The sequence below is a fragment of the Alosa sapidissima genome, chromosome 22 (assembly GCF_018492685.1).
Source record: "Alosa sapidissima isolate fAloSap1 chromosome 22, fAloSap1.pri, whole genome shotgun sequence".
NCBI lineage: Eukaryota > Metazoa > Chordata > Actinopteri > Clupeiformes > Clupeidae > Alosa > Alosa sapidissima.
The window spans coordinates 26,614,072-26,635,066 of NC_055978.1; the positions used below are offsets into that span (position 1 = coordinate 26,614,072).

Sequence of the window (20,995 nt, forward strand, 5' to 3'; positions counted from 1 at the left end):
CTAAAAGGCTGTCTGTGCGTCACAAACAGACTGACCCCCTTACTCAACAGTTCGCAATGATGAAAGTGATATTATTTTTTTTTTTTATGCCAACACGCTCAGTCAAAACCTTCCGTCGCAAATTGTGAAAAACATTGTTGTACATGTCATAACAGACGGGATAATAAATTGCATAGGAAAGAACACAGCCTACGCTTCTTCTCCGAATTCGCACATAGAGCTCACAATATCATATCCAAAAAAGTTAAACGGATTGGCCAACCTCATCAGCTGTATCTAATGTGTCACTATAATCCAACTTTTAGACAATTATAGTCCTGAATTTCCCCTCGGGGATCAATAAAGTATCTATCTATCTATCTATCTATCTATCTATCTAGTCCTCCATACGTGTTCTTTGGAAAAGCAAAGGTGATAATCCTCCCCCCAGCCTCCTATTTTTTTTCTTATCGGATCTGCATCGATCTCAAATATGACATTTCTAAAATCAAATTGACGGAAATCCGTCCCATGACGGAAAACTTTAATCCTTGCATTTATTATGTACTGTAATCATCCTGATTACATAATGCCTGATTTAGGCCTCCTAGCTCTCTTTGATCATTCTTACTCTGCTGATACAGTTTAGTTACAGAGTTATGTAATGTCCCTCCACATGTGGGGTACACATGCTGCTGTGAGTAGTCTGTAGTGGAAACCCATGAGAGAACTACTACAGCAACGCCACAATCAATGACACATGGGTCCTCAGATGCTGTCTGACCACAGAGTGGCCACTGATATGAGACTGGTTTTAATCCATGCTGCTCTGGCCTGGCAAGGCTGGCTTTGCCCATGATGAGAACACATATCTAAAGACCTTAGATGTCCAGATAGTCATCTGACAGGCCAAGCAGGTAAATAAAGACACTGAGAGAGAATCAGCATTCTTATGACGTCGACATGATCCACTTCCTCGCCTCAACACCTAGCTATGTGGCTTTGCTCGTGGGGAAAGCTGTGTTCTTAAACACTTTGAAACACTTTGGACACACACGCATTTACATTAGCCCTTTATAGATCAGTAAGACCAATAACCATCACGTGTTTAAGTAGTGAGACTTTTTATTCGGAATAGAGCAAAACCAGCAATCTAACTACCCTACATAACAGACATACACAAATCTTAAGAACAACACAACTGGCTCCAGTGAAAGACTTGTGGACATTCTAAATAGAATCTTTTGGTGGTGAAATTGTTGCCAATACTGTGATGAAACATGTTCTTATATTTTAATGGGGTGGTCACAAAACTGGATAGTGCAGAGCCTGGATGACTATTTGGAATAGGGCTGAGCGATTTGGGGTTAAAATATCTCATTTAGATTTTTCTGATAGATACTGCGATTACAATTTGATTTGCAATTTAACGTTTGATAGTCAAATTCAGTTCAACGTTCACTATGTAGTATATTTGAAAATGATTGAAATATTTCTACTTAGGCAGGACCAGCACTGCTTTTGTTTGTCTTTTTTTGCTGTACATTCATCATACTGCAGTCTATGGTGCGTTTAAAAATATTGGTACACGTTCATCATGTTGTAACAAAATACTGTAATCAGTTGTGAGTGGCACGATTAATTGCGACTTTCACAATTTGCTAATTGCAAATAGCAATTTCAATTAAAAATGAATTAATCTTTCAGCATTCATTTGGAACAAGAGATCTTGCAAATCGTCATAGGCCCTTTATATAAAAAAAATAATTTTAAGATGATGCCAGTAATAGTTGCCTGTAGGTATATCTTTAGGTATACATATAATATACCATGTTTAAAAAAATGTCTGACCATCTGTCTGCTGTTTTGGAGAGTGGGTGCGCACATCCAAAGAAAAGTTTTCCGCAGGTGCCAGACAATAATGTCAGACAGTGGAAGAACCATGACCATCTGTCTGCTGAAAAATAGCTCATGAGACTTTAATTTTAAAACGTGACCAATACTTATTGTATTGAACCTATTGTAACAGAGTACAAATCATTCTATCTTATTTTGATATAGCCATTAATGGATTATGGTCCTTGTTGTGCTGGTGTATTTAATTTATTGAGGTAGAGGTGTATTTGTGGTTGCAGGCAGGTATGCCGTGCGTCTAGCAAGAGCTCAGGTGTGCATGTATGGTGAAGTAAGAGTGGGAGGGCGCACCCGACCGCAGAGGGGTGAACTGCCTGGGTTCACACTGGAAGTAGCCCAGGCTGGCCTCTGTTGCTTGGGGCAGTGCTGCCGACTCCTGCTTCAGCCTGCTGGGTACAGGGCGACACCCCTGTTTCTGTGCGGCCTTTGTCTGCTCAAAAGAAAAAGCGACCCAGCGCTCCTCTATGTTGCTGGAGTGAAAAGGAAAGAACAAACAGAAAGAGAACAACACATCACACATGACGTGTCAGTGCTCAACTCAAGTTGCCAGCAGCAGAGTTGGCAGAGTGTTCTGCATTTCTACACACATATTCTTAGGCCTATTCACACCAAGAACGATAATGATAACGATAACTATAACCATAACAATAAAAGCGTTCACACTGAACAACGATAAACAAAGTCTCTCTTTGTGTCAATGAATGTGAAGGTTAAAATTTAATGGGTTCTGATTGGCTATTAGCTTTTTATTGTTCTGAAAATCGCTCTGAAAGTGATCCCCAACTATATCGTTCTTCATGTCGTTATCGTTATAGTTTATGTGTGAATGTCGTCATTCATATTAACAAGAACGATATTTGTTTATAGTTATCGTTCTTGATGTGAATGGGCCTTTATCCAGCTTCCCTTAAAGGTGTGGGTTTTTGAACATTCTAACATAAGATTCTTGTTCCGCAACAATTGAAGGCTCTAAAATTCTATGTTGAATTCAATGAACCCAGATATTCTTTAGAACGTTCATTTTCCAACATTCCCATCACACCGGACACCTTTAAGGGTTAAAGGAGAAATGGCACAGCAGCATGACGTGTGCTTTACCTCAGGACCGTGTTGAGGCATACGACGTGGGACTGGTTGTTGGGGCTGACGGGGCGCACTGTGGCCTGAGTCTCCACCCACACGAAGCCTCCCCACTTGGCCAGCAGCCGGTAGGGCCCACTCACCACCTGTCCCATGATACACACTGGCACAAAAGCCCCCCTCACAGATCAGTGTCATAGCCATCTGCACAATACTGATGTACTGATTTATAAATGGGATGGATTCATTAAAGACAAAATGTACATGTATATAGTGTATATATAATGTATATAGAACAGAATACAGATCAGTCCAAGTTATGTAATCTAATTCATATTTAAATGTTCAAATTTAGCATGTAGAAGAAACCACCATCCAAGACACGGCATCTGCCTGTCTGTCACCATATCTCAGACTAGAATGTGTTACTTTCAGTTCCACTATCTGACGGAGTAGGAAAAAACAAGCAATAAGAGACTCACAGATCCGATGGCTTCTGGCCATGTTTGTAGCATCCAGGGGATGGTAGAGGTCATACACTGAGCGTTTAGAAAGTTCATCTGGTTGGTACCCCAACAATTTGATTACTCTGTGACACACACACACACACACACACACACACACACACACACACCATGAGGGAAACATTATAGTGTAGTAATATAATATACATTAGTATAGTATAACATAATATAGTATAGTATAGTATAGTATAGTATAGTATAGCATAGTATAGTATAGAATAGTATAGTATATAGTATAGTATAGTTGAGGATTCTGTTGCTACCTGTTGTCGCAGGTGATGAATCTCATGTCCAAGCTGTGCTGGCTGATGAACATGTGGCTGCCGACCGGCGTGTCTGGTCTGGGCGGCTGAGGGATCGGCTCACACAGGAGCATCGCGCACACTAGCGCTGGACACTCAGCAGAGAAGGTGGAACTGTAACTGGACAACTTCAGATGCCCTGTGCAGTGTAATACCTGCCAAATGCATTTAACGACTTGCATGCATTAGATATTATTCCCATTGTTTCGAATGTAACATTTTATGTGTAAATGACAGCTATTTGCACTTCTATGTGTCGTAGAGGGGGCTGACCTGTAGAAGCGCCATTTAAGTATAAGTATATATACTCTTTTGATCCCGTGAGGGAAATTTGGTCTCTGCATTTATCCCAATCCGTGAATTAGTGAAACACACACAGCACACAGTGTGTAGTGAGGTGAAGCACACACTAATCCCGGCGCAGCGAGCTGCCTGCATCAACAGCGGCGCTCGGGGATCAGCGAGGGGTTAGGTGCCTTGCTCAAGGGCACTTCAGCCGCGGCCTACTGGTCGGGGTTCGAACCGGCAACCCTCCGGTTACAGGTCAGAAGTGCTAACCAGTAGGCCACGGCTGCCCTCCAAGCTGTAAGGGAAAAGGAGGAACAGTGGAACTTGAAGGAAAGTAAAGTAGCGATGGCAGGATAAGAGATATCAGACTCCAACAGCTAACTGGGAATTTACACCAGAAGTCGCCCGTCTGATGTCCATCTATCGTCAGTGATTCCATTAGAATCAGTGTGTCAATTCACACCGTCAGTACTTTACACACATATAAAGCCTTTAAAAGTAGAGGAAAGCAACACTTTTTTACACTTCACTTCTATATTAAAGTGTATGGGAAGTGTACATATAGAAAAACACATGGAAAACCCATTGTTGACAGAGACAGAAGCAACTGATTGTGGTGTAAATTCCCAATAAGAGATCAGATGAGAAGTGGACAGAGCAGTGGTGTGAGTTGCAGTTGATAAGGGCAGTGGTGTGAAGAGCAATTGAAACCCAGAGGTTGTGGTGTGTAGTAAATGCACACAGGGGTAGCAATTCTAAGAGTAGTGTTTACTAACTCTTAGAATTGCTACCAGTCAAAAGTACCGTACTAGTCAAAAGTTTTGAACCACCTACTCTTTTATCATTTCTTCTTTTTTAACTATTTGTACATTGTAGAACACAACTCAAAGCTAAGAAATAACACATGTAGGGTTGTGTAGTACAAATAAAAGTGTACACATTACACAAAGGTAAATGTTTTATATTTTAGGCTCTTCAAAGCAACCAACCTTTTCAAAACTTTTCACCGGTAGTGTATGCAGAAGAGAAAGCCCTCAACTAGGTTGTGTTGTGTGTGTGTGTATTCTCTCTCCCTATGTGTGTGTGTGTGTGTGTGTGTGTGTGTGAATTCATATGTTGTGTGCCCTCCCTCACCTTCCAATTGGCTGATTTCAAATTGACAGTGCGTCCTCTGTTTGTCACAGTACACTTCATCCTTAGAAAGAAATCTCTCTCTGTCAGACTTCCCCCGCACTTCAGGCCAAAAGAAGACCCTGCAGTTCACATCACACCTCAGCGTCATCATCACATTTCACACTCAACATTTCTGTTTCAGTTTCAGTCCTTGCATTGCAAAAATATGTTGTGTCTAAAAATTGAGATTCTGTCTGTTCTCAACAAGGTGACAAGTTTCAACTTCAGCATCTTGTTACCTATCTTCAATTAGGGTGGCTTCAATTAGGGTGGCTTCATTAGGGTGGCTTCATGGGTACATCCTAGAGAGCCAGACTGTAAACTAGATGATCCTATTAAGTACTAGAGCCTATTAGCCAGTGTTATCTCACTGTTTCTGCTCCCCTGTTTTGCTCATCTTGTGCCCTATGTAACTGATAGGGAGGCAGAGTTTACATTGAAATGGTGTGGTATCAGTGAATATTCAAATAAGACAGGCATGACAGCACCCGGCTCAAACACATACCTCTAATACTGAGGTTTTCATGAATTTCACCATGGTCACAGGGGTGTGTAAAGTCATAGATACTATGTCCTATTAGATCCACCTGAAAGAGAAGGAGAAAACAATCCTATTTAAAAATGGCTTCACAACACACAAAAAAAAGTATATGTAAGAGTATATGACGGTCACCTGAGACAGGCCCATGAACTTGCTGATGTTGTCTGTGACATAGATCATGTCACCAGCTGACGTTATCACCAGAAGAAATGCCTCCAGGGACTGCAGCGAGAGCTGATTCTCCTGTCTGCCATCTCCTACGTGTTTGGTAGGGTACCCTGGTTGTGAAATAAGAGGGTGAAAATGAAAGTGTAAACAACTCACACGCTCAGTCTGCAGAGGCGGACAGAGTACACAGCTTCATTACTTGAGTAAAAGTACAGATACCCTTTGCTAAATTTGACTCAAGTACAAGTAAAAGTACAACAGTCAGATGTCTACTTAAGTAAAAGTACTGAAGTACTTGTTTTTAAAAGTACTTGAGTATCAAGAGTACAAGAGTACATTTTCTAAATATGGCATTACTACTGCTACAGTGCTTACATTTATGTTCAGAAACGTCCTACATGGAGTTATGAAAAATGTTAATGTTAATACCTTGAAGAATGTAAAAGGAATTGAAAGTAAAATCAAGTAATTTTCATCTTTTTACCATGTTGCCAGGGATGGGCAATATTTATAATACATGTATATAAAATACGTATTTCAAATACAAAATACTATTTTGTAATTGAAGTGAAAACTATCATTAACTTGTTCAGAAAATTGAAATAGTCTGGCGAGGTGGGGCCACAGGTTGGCACATTCCCAGGATGGACCTGCTGCGTCTTCATCCATTGTTTCGTCCATGGTTTCATCTCTTATCTAAATCTGACCATGGAGTTGACTTTGGCGGAAAGCTGAAAGTGATTGCTGATAGGCTTTCCCAATCAGTGGCACCTGCACAATCCAATCACGTTTGAGAGGGAAACAACAAATTAAGGGTTTCCGAGATTTTTTTTTTTCCTTTTTTTTTTAGAAGAAGTAACGGGTACTCACGGTTATGGATAGAAATGTAGTGGAGTAAAGAGTACAATATTTGCCTCTCAAATGTACTTGAGTAAAGTCATGAGTACTCCCCAGAAATGATACTCGAGTAAAGTACAGATCCCTCAAAATTGTACTCAAGTACTGTACTCAAGTAAATGTACTCCATTACTGTCCGGCTCTGTCAGTCTGTGACTGGACACAATTCCTTGAGGCCACATCAACAAAATAAAGCCGAAGAGCACAAACACCCCCCCGAGAAACACGTGTCTCTCCACACACACCTGCACTGAGGAGTCTACGAGTACGCAGGTAGCTGAGGGCCAGTCTCATGACGGAGGCTTTGTCCAGGTGGCATCTGACACTCTCCGGTAGGGGCAACTGCTCGGCCAGCTGAACGAAGAGCTCCGTCTCCTTACTGCGGCGAGAGCGTGCTGCCTCACGAGACCTCTCCTTGCGGCGGTCTGAGAGGGGCCTGGTGAGGGGACAAGGAAAATTTGACCAAAAAGGGTCTTCACTCATCAACCCATGAGATTACTAAAATATATTTTTATATTCTCCATAATATGCAGCATTTTAGTGTTTACTTTCTTAGGAACAGTGTTAAGTACTCTAAGAATTGTTACTGCACTCTTAAAACAAATGTGTTGAAAACAACACAACTTCCATTGTTTTTAACACATTGCTGTGTCCAGATAAGGACAACACAGTTTGTGTTGTTTACTTGTTTATTTGTTACACAATGTGTGTTGAAAATAATACAACTTGTGTTAAAAACAACACAACGTGCGTTGTTCTTTTTTAACACTATTTTTGAGAGAAAAAAATTGTCAATCGGTCACTGCCATGAACAAAACAGGAGGGTTAATAGTAGCCTAGCAGGTCAAAATGGGAAGTGTTAAGCATTTCTCAGCACCTTTATCTATAAACAAAATACTTGATATCTGAATATAAGTTTACAAAAATATGATAGTATGCTCAAGGAAGGTTTACTAAGAAAGGTACAAAATAAGGCTAGCTACACCTGTAGGCGTGTAGCCAAAGACGTCACATCTTCTCTGTTTGAGGTCGAGGATCGAAGCTTAATTGGCTAAAAGCATCGCTTCTAGAAGAGCTAGATACTCTCTTATCTAAATGTGAGGTTGTACATATATTGTACATAGGCTACATTTAGAAAAAAGCCAATTATGGCCTATCGGTCGCATTTCATGACATTGCCCGTGAGATGCAGCCACCAAGGCCCCGTCGTATGAGGATGTTTTCCGGTCGGCGTTCAGTACAGAACAGGGTATGCACATGTATTGTTTAGTTATGTGGTATTGTCACTCAAGAGTATTTTTCATACATACACTAATCACACAATACTTCTGTAAAAAACACAAATGTGGCTATTATGTAAATATTAAGGTAATACAAACCCATGGAAATTATACCCACAGCTATCCACCATGCAATTAGATCGAAGAAATGGCGACAATGTTGGTCAATTTTGCAAGATGATTGAGGTATGTCACAACTCCACTTACCTCTTTGACTCCACAGCTGTCATTCTCTAGTGCTCGAGTCCGCCTGTTTTGAGGAATGTTGAGCTTGCAGACCAGTTGAGCATACGAGATGACTCAAATTAGCTTAATTGAGAGTAACGATTAGTCTCATCAACATCCATCACTTGACTAGTGGTGAGGTTGATCGTTGCTGCCCAAACAAGATGCGGATGCAAGAAAAGGGAAAAGGATCCAAGTTCAGGAAGATTGCGCTAGATGTCAACTGAAACCTACCCGTGTATTCTACACACCGTGACTGTCTCTTTCTACCACGGTGACAAACTCTCCAAATCAGTGCTCTATCGCTTTAGAAATCAACCCAACTTCTAGTGCTGAGCTCGTGCGTTGCATATATAGTCACCCTTTTCCCATTTGTCTTTCGCTTTCTTTTTTGAGTCTATTCAGCTCTGTAATGTGCGACATATGATGCGTGTTAATGTATGGAATTTATGGACTCAAGACTTTATTCGTTTTGACTTATTTAATAGGAGTTATTTAATAAATCGAGCACATTCACATCTTTTAAGCTTACAGTATTTTTGGCACATAAAACTTTCACACAAGATACTGCTAAAATAATGCTACCTCTGCACACAAAAACTTCACCAGACAGATAATCTAACACTGGCATATATCATACACACCACACTATCATACATATCAAAACATGAGTGTTATAATACTGTAGTCACAAAATATTTAATATTCAGCCAAAAACATTTTGCACTTAATTTAAGAGGTAATTCTTTATGCATTTCTTTGACTTTAAGACAAACAACATTGTTAATATCCTATACTCAAAAAAGTGTAACTTCATTTACAATAAAAAAAAGAAGCAAAGGAAAGATATAAGAGAGACACAAAGGGATAGAGAGATGAGAGATGACCGCTTTTGGCATCATCCAGCTCCTGGCCAGCTGTGTTTGGGGTGAATGCTGGTACTGGGTACTTGGTGTTGATTTCTGAGGTGCCCTATGCTTGGTGCTATTGGAATTCAGGGGGGGGGGAGCAATGTACGCATGTAAGACATATGGAATGACTGTGTGGAGTATAAGCTGTTTCAAAGGACAATGTGCAACAATTACAAAAAATGAGACCATGAGATGAAAAAACATGCACATGAGGAGGCATTCTTCCTTGTGCTCCGTTTAATTAGTGAGCCTGAGAGGTCTCCTTCGCTTCCTTAGAGTTTGAAATGATTACGGAGCACAAGAGGTGAAAAGAAAGACAAAATATAACTACTTCCTGTAGCTTTGGATACCATAATCGGGCAAATGAACAAAAAGCAAAAATAATGTAAACAAACACAACACCGAGCAACATGAGAGGAGGGGTAAAAAAAAAAAAAGATTGTTTTCTTAATTTGCGGGGGATCAAATGTCCGTACACGCCATTCCACAGTCAAAAAAGCCCTGGACGTGATTGGTACACAGAGAACAGCCCATCGACAGGAGCCAGCCGTGTCAGAGGAAAGATGCAGAGAGACGCATGCAACAGTGAGAAATAAACATTCTGTGTGCTTCTGCTTACAGACAGCAATGCACCAGGGCCCCTCTACAGGCTCCTGGGCAAGAGAAGGACCCAGTCTAAATCTTAAAGATACTGTACCAATAGACCAGTGAAGGTTTTGCATGACTCCTCAGAGTCTCGTAAGTTCTGTCCGCTCTCCATAGACTTGCACCACAGGAGTATTCCTGACCATGCAGTACTCAGAAACGTCTTTCAAGCCTCCATGGGCTTTTTTTTTTTTCTCGAAACTATAGAGGGCCTTTTGTGAAGAGGCCCCCGACGAGTCTTATCATTGTCTGGCCGATCCACAACCAAACAAAGCCACGAGGACAAGACTGTGGCAGCCAGGCCAAACAGGCACAGCCCTCTGAAACAGATGCACTCAACGTACGCAAATAGCAACTCAAACGGACACTGCATGCACCCTCATGCATTGTGCCCTGCGTGGGCCCCATAACTGCTCCCTCCCCGACATACATGCCCCCACTACACACATACAATACACAGCCTCGCACTGTAGCTGTAGCAAACCACATTTTTTTTAAGTTATAAAACTGTTCCCATAAGTTACCTGAATTGATTCTTAAAAAAGGCATTTGTACTGCAAAATGTCACTGTCACCCGTGCAGACAAAGTTTGAACCTTTTAACAATGATTTAAAATGAAAAATAATATACATTTATTACATTTTTTTGTCTCTTAGTTGTCCAAAGAGCAGATTGCAATGTGTTACCAGTAAAGCAGGGAACGGGAGCTGGACTCTAATACAATCATTGGTATCTCTGTTTTGGTAACAGGTAGTGCATTTTCAAAACCACTCAACAAAAAAATAAAACGTAAAAAAAAAAAACATATCCATCTATCATCTTAGGCATCCGACTTCAGTATGTTCAGTAACAATAGTCCAAGTCATTTAGGTAACATAAGTGCTTCTTTGGGTATTGAACAGAAATAAAGCCAGAGAAATACCATCAAGTTCATGTTCAATATCCAGAGATTACATTAGCCCAATCTCAAACCTCCACACTACTGCCAGCTGAGCACCCCACTAATAAAGATAGGTGTGTGTGTGTCTGTGCGTATGTGTGTCTGTGCGTGTGTGTTTGTGTGTGTGTGTGTGTGTGTGTCTGTGTGTCTGTGCGTGTGTGTGTGTGTGTCTGTGTGTGTGTGTGTGTGTGTGTGTGTGTGTGTGCGCATGCATGTGTCTGTGTGTTTGTGTGTGTGCGTGTGTCTGTGCACGTGCATGTATGTGTGTATGTGCGTGTGCGTGTGCGTGTGTGTGTGTGTGTGTGTGTGTGCGTGTGTGCGTGTGTTGTGGTTCTATATCTGTTATCTGTATGGGAGTATCTTTGTGTTTGTGTCTGTGTTGTGCAGGGGGAGGGGGGGGGGGGCAATAGGAGTTTAGGATTAACTTTAGGATAGAGCCTCCTCTCCAAAATAGGAGAAACCTTTAAACTCGTCCTGGTTGATCTGTTTGATGATGTCCTCCTCCACGGGTGTCAAGACAGGATCTTCTCGAGTGAAGTCTTGATCAAAGTTATTTACATCTCGTTTGGTTTTCTGCGCAAGATAAAAAAAGTGGGTGAGTGTATTACAGGAGTAATTAAAATGTGAAAGCTTTCATTTAACCTGCAATTCTTTACTTTTCATCACACTGGACCCCAGGTATCTTGAATTTCCCTTTGGGGATCAATAAAGTATGTATCTATATCTATCTATCTATCTAGGTAGTACCCCCCAACAGCCTAGTTATGCAGGGGGGGGGGGGGGGGGGGCAGGTCATTCATTATTGCCATGGCTTTGGAATACCCTACTACAACATCAAGCAAGATCACCTCATTCAAAACATAACTGAAAACATACTTGACACATACATACTGACATACTGAAAGTAAACAACTCTTTCCCCCTTACATAGCTCATACGCACACCCAAACCACAGAGTGTTCACCCCACTCCCCTCCGTTACAGGTCTCTCCGCACCCAAACCAGCAGGTTCAGAGGAAGCTTCTTTCCTGCGGCTGTCACCCTGCTGAACTCTAGCTCTGCATCCAAGTAACAACCAACCAACTAAGCCCCCTGTCTATACTTTCTATACTGTATATAACATTGTACTTTTCAGCTTTTTTACACTTCTTGTTAGACACAAACTGCATTTTGTTGTCTTTGTACTTGTACTCTGCACAATGACAATAAAGTTGAATCTAATCTAATCTATTCTAATCTAATACAGTGCAACTGGAACGTTTTCAGACCCTTTCACATTTCCCACATTTTGTTATGTTTCAGACTCATCTTGAAATGGATTGAATTCATTTTTTTTCTTATCAATCTACATACAATGCTCCAATCCTCCATAAAAAGATCTGGCCTCCCTGTCAAACTAAGTAATGGAGGACAAAGGTCCTTGGTCAGACAGGTAACCAATGACCCAATGGTCACTATGAATGAGATTCAGAGTTATTTTGTAAAGATGAGAGAAGCTTACAACATCATTAGGACAACCATCAGTGCAGCACTCCACCAACCAGGCCTTTATTGTAGAGCGGCCAAACGGAAGCCATTTTTTGCCGGCCGTTTGCCAAAAAGCACTTCAACGACTCTCAGACTATATGAGAGGTAAAATCCTTGGTTTTGATGAACCAAAGACTGAACTATTTGGCCACAATGGCCAAATAGTTCCAAATGGCAATTCCTAATGGTGTGTGTGGAAGAAACCAGGCACTGAGCTGCACTGACGTGCTCTTGGGCACTTTCAAAGATACAGAAAGTTTCTTGTATCCTTCCCAGATCTGTGTCTTCACACAACCCTGTCTCACAGGAGGAGGAATCTGTGTTTACATCCGCGACGAATGGTGCCGGGACACTGTAGTAGTATGCAAACACTGCTCACCACTGGCGGAGTTTATGATCATAAAGTGCCGTCCTTTTTACCTGCCAAGGGAAATTACTGCGATTCTGCTAGTCACAGTATACATCGTGCCTACCAACAATAACAGCGATAGGAACGCGGCTCTTAGTGAACTGTACCAGGCTGTTAGTGAACAACAGACGGCACACCCAGACGGTTTTACCATCTTCGCTGGAGATTTTAACCATGCAGATCTTAAAACTGTTCTTCCAAAGCTACACCAGCATGTTGATTTTCCAACAAGAGGAGACAACATCCTGGACCTGGTCTACACTACACACAAAGGAGCATACAAAGCCACCCCCCTCCCCCACATTGGACTTTCTGACCATATCACTGTTATGCTAATGCCCGCATACAGACAAAGAGTAAAAGCAAACAAACCGGTTCGTAAGCAGGTAAAAGTGTGGCCTGAGGGAGCCTCCGATGCTCTTCAAGACTGCTTTGACACAACAGACTGGGAAATGTTTAAGCAGGCAGCCACTTACAACAACCAGACAGACATAGAGGAGTATACAGACACTGTAACCTCTTACATCACCAAGTGCATCGATGATGTGACCCACACAAAAGGGCTAACTGGAAGCTATCACTGCTGCTATCAACACCCGTAAGGCAACAGGCCCAGACAACATCCCAGGTCGTGTGCTGAAGGACTGCGCTGAGGAGCTTAAGGATGTCTTCACAGACATCTTTAACACTTCCCTGAAGCAAGCCATCGTCCCATCATGTTTCAAAGCTGCCACCATCATACCTGTGCCGAAGAAAACTGCTCCATCCAGCTTCAATGATTACCACCCCGTGGCACTGACACCCATCATCATGAAGTGCTTTGAGCGGCTTGTCATGTCACACATCAAATCCATTCTCCCCCCACCCTGGACCCTTTTCAGTTTGCATACCGTGCCAAACGGTCCACAGAGGATGCAATCTGCTCTGCCCTCCACCCAGCCCTCACCCACCTGGAAAAACCACCGGGTGCAGGGACAACAACCTCCTGCTGAACGTCAGCAAGACCAAGGAGATTGTTGTAGACTTCCGGAGAGGTCACACCCAACACTGACCATCGACGGTGCTGTGGTGGAGAGAGTGAGCAGCACCAAATTCCTGGGGGTGCACATCAGTGAAGACCTCTCCTGGACCACCAACACTGCATCACTGGCGAAGAAAGCTCAGCGCCACCTCTACTTCCCGTGGAAACTCAGGCGAGCAAGTGCTCCACCAGCCATCATGACAACATTCTACCGAGGCACCATTGAGAGCATCCTCTCCAGCTGTATCGCTGTGTGGGGCGGAAGCTGCACTGAATACAACAGGAAAGCCCTGCAGTGCATAGTGAACACAGCTGGAAGGATTATTGGTGCTTCACTCCCCTCCCTGAAGGACATTTACACCACCCACCTCACCCGCAAGGCGACCACAATTATGAGTGATGCAAGTCACCCCGCTCACAATTTGTTTGATCTACTGCCCTCTGGGAAGAGGTACAGAAGCCTGCGCTCCCGCACCACCAGACTCACCAACAGCTTCATACACCAGGCTGTTAGGATGCTGAACTCTCTCCCCCCTCTCCCCCTCCACCCTCAGCTACATAACATCCTGGACTTTGGACCCACAATGGCTGCCTTGCACTACTCCACTTGTACACTTGCACACTTTGCAACTTGTTGTTGTTGTCCTGTTGTCCTGAAAACACTTCTGAACACACTTCTGCTGCTCTTACATAACTTGCACCACTATGCCACTTGCATACTTAGGTCAAACAGAACTACCTCAGCCATACATTTTGCTGCTCTTATTTCTTCATTGTATGTGCCTTCTTATTTACTTTTTATATTGTTTACTTGAATGTTATGTTTGTCTGTGAACTTAATTGGTAAAATATGTCTTGTCTCCACCGTGGGATAGTGGAAAACGTAATTTCGATCTCTTTCTATGTCTTGACATGTGAAGAAATTGACAATAAAGCAGACTTTGACTTTGACTTTGACTTTTGACAGGTCTACGGGCTCTTGGCTTGGTTTTAACTCTGACACACACCATCAAATGTGAGACGGTGACCTTCTATAGACAGATGTGTGCCTCTCCTAAAAAGGTCCAATGAATTAATTTAGGCACGGGTGGACCATTGAAGTAGGATGCACCAGAGCTCAATTGCAAGCATCATAACAAAGGGTCTGAAAACGTATGTATATGTTTATATATATATATATATATATATATATATATATATATATATATATATATATATATATATATATATATATATATATATATATATATATATATATATATACTTAAATTTACAAAACACTCCAAACGCTTTTTTGTGGAATATTGGAATATTGTGTGTACTGTGTAGCTAAAAAAGAATTGAAACCATTTTAAATGAGTCTGAAACAAAATGTGGAACACTTGAAATGGCCTGAAAACTTTTCGGTTGCAGTGCACATGTACGAGTAAAGCAACACTACTGTAATGGCTCCTCTCAGTCATCTCTTGTTGTTGTGCTCTCCCTTGTGTTTACGTTAACACGGGGGATTCCAAACATAATCTTTATGATTTTTTAAAGGAGTGGTCACAAGTGCTTCTTATTTCAGAGGAGCATGAGGGCTATACCACAAAAGAAGGAATAGAGCAAGTACAATCTAAAAACAACTGCAGTAGAATATCTTATACAACGAAACCAAAAGCATCTAAAACCCACCACACACACACACACAGGCAGACACACAGTGTGGTAGCTAAGGGAAACCAATGTGGTGGCATTTGGAAGTCAGAGAGAGGGTTACGACAAGGGCAGAAGGGCACACAAGCGGTGACATGATATTGGCCTCTACATGACCTTTCTCTCTCGGCCTTTATCTCTGGATCTCAGCGTCTGTTACGCTAACTGGTTGAAAGACACACCTCACCACACACATATTCAGTTCACTCTGGGAAAGCAGAAGCGGGCTGAGACTGTCTAAACCACAGGGACCCAAGACAAGAGACATAAAAAGACATTATCAACAAACTATATGTCTGCTGCACTGCTATCTGTATGTTCCATTCAGCCTGTGTGATATACGTGTGTGTGCATGTGATATACGCGTGTGTGCATGTGATATACGCGTGTGTGCATGTGATATACGCGTGTGTCCTTTGTGGAAAGTGGAAACACTATATGCATTGGGATGCATAGTGTGTGTGTGTCAAGCGGTAGAGATTGAAGCGTGTGTGTGTCATGTACAGTGGTAGAGATTGAAGCGTGTGTGTGTCATGTACAGTTGTAGAGATTGAAGCGTTTGTGCTTGCTTACGATGCGAGGCTTGAAGGGAGGCCTGACTCGCCTCTGCTCCAGCAGCAGCCAGTCGATCTCTCGGAAGAAGGAGTGGGCTTTGATGGCCTCCTCCAGGCCCTGGGACACCACGCAGCCCAGGCGCTTACTGGGGTTCTTGGTCATGAACTGTGCCGAGAGAAGCAGACACAAAAATAAGAGATCTCAACCACCCTGCCGCACATCTAATTCCACAATCGTCCAGATGTACAGTCGCTCATGTTTGTGCACACACACACACACACACACACACACACACACACACACACACACACACACACACACACACACACACACACACACACACAGACAGAATGCAGAGGCACACAGAGGCACACTCACCCACAAACCACAACGAGAGCAAGTGCAGCAAACTTAGTAACTGTGATGAAGACATGGTTGCAATAAGGGCAATGACGTGTGCATTAGGAGCATCCAAACCGGTGAGGAGATATCAGACAAATATGCACATGAGACACTACTGTAGGACATGGACAAGAGCGGGAAAGGACAAATGACCCCCCCCAAAAAAACGGACATTGGCTGGGAATGCGTGAGTGCAAAAGTGAAAGTAACTGTGGACAGGTTCTGGGTTAACACAGGGCCTCACCGCTTTGAGGATGTTGACCGCTTCTTTGCTGAGCCAGACGGGGTAGAGCACATCGTCGTGCAGGATGGACTCAAACAGGTCGTCCTCGTTGTCGGCCTCAAACGGAGGCTGTCCCGCCATCATCTCATACATCAGCACGCCCAGGGCCCACCAGTCCACCGACGGCCCGTACTCAAGCTCCTGCAAGATCTGTGGATGCACAAGTGTGTGTGTGTGTGTGTGTGTGTGTGTGTGTGTGTGTGTGTGAGAGTGTGTGTGTGTGTGTATGTGTGTGTGTGTGTGTGTGTGTGAGAGTGAGTGTGTGTGTGTGAGTGTGTGTGTGTGTGTGTGTGTGTGTGTATGTGTGTGTGTGTGTGTGTGTGTGTATGTGTGTGTATGTGTGTGTGTGAGTGAGTGTGTGTGCGTGTGTGTGTGTGTATGTGTGTGTGTGTGAGTGAGTGTGTGTGTGTGAGAGTGAGTGTGTGTGTGTGTGTGTGTGTGTGTGTGTGTGTGTGTGTGTGTGTGTGTGTGTGTGTGTGTGTGTGTGTATGTGTGTGTGTGAGTGAGTGTGTGTGTGTGTGTGTGTAATGTAAAGTTAGAGAGTAAGGAGTGAATATAAAAACCTAAATGTCATTTCTCTTTCACTTTCTATCACATAGTCAATAACCAAACAGAATGGTGTAGCGCTGTGGAGCACTGTACAGCATTTTAAATCAGTGAGTTATCAGCAGTGGGAATGGCCACAGAAGACTAATATACTGTACCTCTGGAGCGATGTAGTCTGGGGTGCCACAGAAGGTTGTGGTGGTGACTCCATCCAGGATTCCCTCTTTGCACATGCCAAAGTCAGCCAGCTTACAGTGGCCCTCCGCATCCAGCAGAATATTGTCCAGCTTTAAGTCCCTGAGCAGAGCAAAGACAAAGAGAAACAGCCCTTTCAACAATTATTATAAAAAAGTACATTTTATTATATAGGCCTAGTAGTCATGAGGGGTAAACGGTGGCAAAGACAACAAGTGGAAAAAATGAATAATATGCATTTGGTCTGTATTTCTCCTGTACAATGATCTTTAAGGGTCATTCCACGTCAGTTCAACCAGGGCCCACGCACTTAGGTCTCAAAAAATTCTGAAAAAATTACCAGGTGTACCTATGTTACCCAGGAGACACACGGTAAAATTACTCTTATGTAAGATCAATACTTTCCAAGATACAGCCAGTTTTACAGGGGGAGGGGGGTGTCGATTTTGTCCAGCCTCTTTTGGTTGTCAAAGTTCACAAGCCCACAGCACAAGAACTAAACCATATAGGAGGCTCAAATTTTGCATGGTGATACATAAATAGGAATAGTATGTAGCAAAAGCGTCACGTTTGGTCTGGATAATCCTGCATGGTCATAGCTGTCCCTCAAAGTTGATACAAATTTTATTTAGCTGGGCTGGGCTGGGCTCTGTTTAAGCCTTCAGAAGACATTTGTTCCTTACTGAGATAAGTAGAAACACTCTCACAAAAAGCAATGAACAGAAAATAAATCCCTTCAGGGTCTGAACAGCAGACCTCACAAGTCTGAAAAATCATTTTGGTTATCATTTTCAGAGCACCCAAACACCTTGTGGGAATATACAAAGATTTTTTAAATATGTTTTTGGAGTGGGGTGTATAGGTGCTGACTGGAGAGAAGCATCACCTGTAGATAACTCCGTGCTGATGTAGGAACATCAGCGCAGAAGTGACCTCGGCAGCATAAAAGCGTGAGCGCGGCTCATCAAACTTCCTGGACCTCTGGATCTGAAACATGAGGTCTCCCCCATTCACGTACTCCATCACAAAGAACAGGCGGTCCTGAAGACAACACAAATCACAGAACAAACTGATGAAAAATGTGAATCACCAGTCATATAACTGAGCCACCTGATGACAGATAATGGCTGAGTGTACTGTTTTGTGTCAGTGCGAGGTTGCGTGGGATTGCGACACAGAGAGTAAATTCCATTTCCACGAGTCTGCTAATTACTGGCCTGCTTGTTGAAGTGCAGACATATGCTTGCAGACATGCCCTTCATAGCACACATGGTCTGGGGCTGTGGTTTTGACCCAAGAGCTGAGGACTTGTCTGTTTATGTGGGTGGTACATGGGTTTGCTCACACAAACAGTTGGTGGTCAACATGAATGTCAGGAGGATGTCCTCTAAGAGGTCAGCAATTCAACTGTCAGAAATGTTGTTGTGTAACTCAATGAGTGAATCAGCAGATGATTCCATCCTGAAAACATTTGAAAACTGCACCAAGGCCACAAACAATGATTAGCGTTGTCAGCATGGTGGTGGAAGTGGAGCCCCTGCAAGAACAGCATGAAACCCCACGCACACAAGCATGCCCCTGCACTGTACACCCACTCACAGATATAGCATCATAACAGACCACGCTCAGTGTCACTGATGCAATGGAAAGTCACTGATGCAATGGAAAAGGAGAATCTGTCCTGCTTTGTTCTGCCATGTGGGTAGAACCCCTACATGTTCTCCATGTTCCTCCAGCCTCTGGCTTGCTATTGTGTACGTACGCCCGTCACTGTCTAAACATCAAGAAGAATGATTCTTTACACGGTGGCCTTGCTTTTCCTCGATTTCTGTCATTCACACATTGCTCGGTGAGTATGAATCATAGGTCTTCAGTGAGACAGCCCAGTTTTGTTTTTGAGCACAAGCCGCGCTGCACAGTGATTTCCCCTCGATGTGAAAAGCAAGTGCAGCTTACTGCACCCCCTTCTGTTGAGGGCAGGAAATGACACTCCATATCCTAGCCTGGACATTTACTGACCACATAAGACAGGTGATACAAAAGGGCTGTGCAATTAATCAAAATTCAATTTCAATTTTGACTTCCAGTGACTATTTTCTACATTTTCTTTTTAGTTTATTTTTTTCAATCTCAATATTGACCAAAATAATTATGACAATAATTGTTGTCATAATAGAGCAGCCCTGCAATACATACATGCACATATATGATTCTTTATCAAATATGATCACTAAGGAAATGATTTATTCTATGGTAACTGAAACTGCTGAAGTGTGTAACATAGCATGGTTTTGTGACCTTACCTTGGTCTGGAAGCAGCAGAAGAGCTGGGTCAGGTAGGGGTGTTTTCTGGCCAGAGCCAGGATGCGCTTCTCCGTCAGGGTGCAGTCCACGTCATCATCCTGCAGGATCACGTCCTTCTTCAGCACCTTCACCGCGTACACCTCATCCGTGCCCTTCAGCTCGGCCAGCATCACCTGGGGAGGAGAGCCCGCGTGTGAGAGGGAGCACAGGTACAGTAGCATGGGCACAGCTAGCATGGGCACAGGTAGCATGGGCACGGGTACAGTAGCATGGGCACAGGTAGCATGGGCACAGGTACAGTAGCATGGGCACAGGTAGCATGGGCACAGGTACAGCAGCATGGGCACAAGTAGCATGGGCACAGGTACAGCAGAATGGGCACAGGTAGCATGGGCACAGGTAGCATGGGCACAGGTAGCATGGGCACAGGTAGAGTAGCATGGGCACAGGTAGCGGTGGTAGCGTAGTGGCTAAGGAGCTGGGCTAGCATGCAGTAGCCTGTAGGGTGGTGGTAGCGTAGTGGTTAAAGAGCTGGGCTAGCATGCAGTAGCCTGTAGGGTGGTGGTAGCGTAGTGGCTAAGGAGCTGGGCTAGCATGCAGTAGCCTGTAGGGTGGTGGTAGCGTAGTGGCTAAGGAGCTGGGCTAGCATGCAGTAGCCTGTAGGGTGGTGGTAGAGTAGTGGCTAAGGAGCTGGGCTAGCATGCAGTAGCCTGAAAAGCTGTGGGTTCAATCCCTGGCTTCCACCGCTGTGCCTTTGAGTAAGGCACTTAACCCTAATTTGCTCTGAGGACAATGGCCTTTGTAATATAATTGACATTTTGGATAAAATGTCTGCTAAATGAACAAATATAAACTATAGGTAGGGCTATCAGGTCAGGTTGGGGTAGAACTTGGTTAAATAGGATGAGGCCTGGGACTATGAGTGGGATCCCTGGAGCTCTTTACTGTGAGGATTCCAGAGTAGGGTTGAGCGTGAGACATCAGAGCATTGGTGAGTGTGTTGGCCTCTCAATGGTGGAAGCGGACAACAGTAACTGGGCACAGTTAAGGGCAACAGAAGAAAGGGCCCTTTTGGCACACTGATGTCAAACTTGGCCCAATGATGAGTTGGCACAGAGTCGCCAGCCTGACAATCAGCCTGGCATTCACCCGCTGAGTGGTCAGCCAAGAATGGAACTGGACACTTGACCA

At 43.4% G+C, this 20,995-nt stretch overlaps 2 protein-coding genes across 4 annotated transcripts in view; both read right to left on the bottom strand.

The window, feature by feature from the left end:
* Nucleotides 1-1,834: 1,834 nt before the first annotated feature.
* On the bottom strand, nucleotides 1,835-8,644 carry epas1a (endothelial PAS domain protein 1a). 2 transcript variants are annotated; one of them, XM_042078793.1, is made up of 9 exons: nucleotides 8,354-8,644; nucleotides 7,112-7,302; nucleotides 5,934-6,079; nucleotides 5,766-5,847; nucleotides 5,222-5,340; nucleotides 3,761-3,954; nucleotides 3,456-3,562; nucleotides 2,992-3,136; nucleotides 1,835-2,363 (listed from the first exon to the last, which is right to left on the bottom strand). In XM_042078793.1, exons 1-9 carry the CDS (start codon nucleotides 8,374-8,376, stop codon nucleotides 2,132-2,134), a joined length of 1,239 nt encoding a protein of 412 aa, XP_041934727.1. In that variant the 5' UTR covers nucleotides 8,377-8,644; the 3' UTR covers nucleotides 1,835-2,131. The 2 variants fall into 2 exon arrangements, with proteins under 2 accessions (XP_041934727.1, XP_041934728.1); XM_042078794.1 differs by having other exon boundaries at nucleotides 2,202-2,363; nucleotides 2,992-3,119.
* Nucleotides 8,645-11,126: 2,482 nt separating this feature from the next.
* The window catches only part of LOC121697551 (protein kinase C epsilon type-like), a 29,251-nt gene continuing 19,382 nt past the window's right edge, over nucleotides 11,127-20,995 (bottom strand). For both annotated transcript variants that reach the window (XM_042079109.1, XM_042079110.1), the window contains 6 exons: nucleotides 19,804-19,977; nucleotides 18,387-18,541; nucleotides 17,464-17,602; nucleotides 16,721-16,909; nucleotides 16,093-16,239; nucleotides 11,127-11,440 (listed from right to left, as the gene is read on the bottom strand). In XM_042079109.1, the coding sequence (XP_041935043.1) occupies nucleotides 11,294-11,440; nucleotides 16,093-16,239; nucleotides 16,721-16,909; nucleotides 17,464-17,602; nucleotides 18,387-18,541; nucleotides 19,804-19,977 (951 nt within the window). In that variant the 3' untranslated portion in view covers nucleotides 11,127-11,293. The remainder of the gene's footprint in view (nucleotides 11,441-16,092; nucleotides 16,240-16,720; nucleotides 16,910-17,463; nucleotides 17,603-18,386; nucleotides 18,542-19,803; nucleotides 19,978-20,995) is intronic.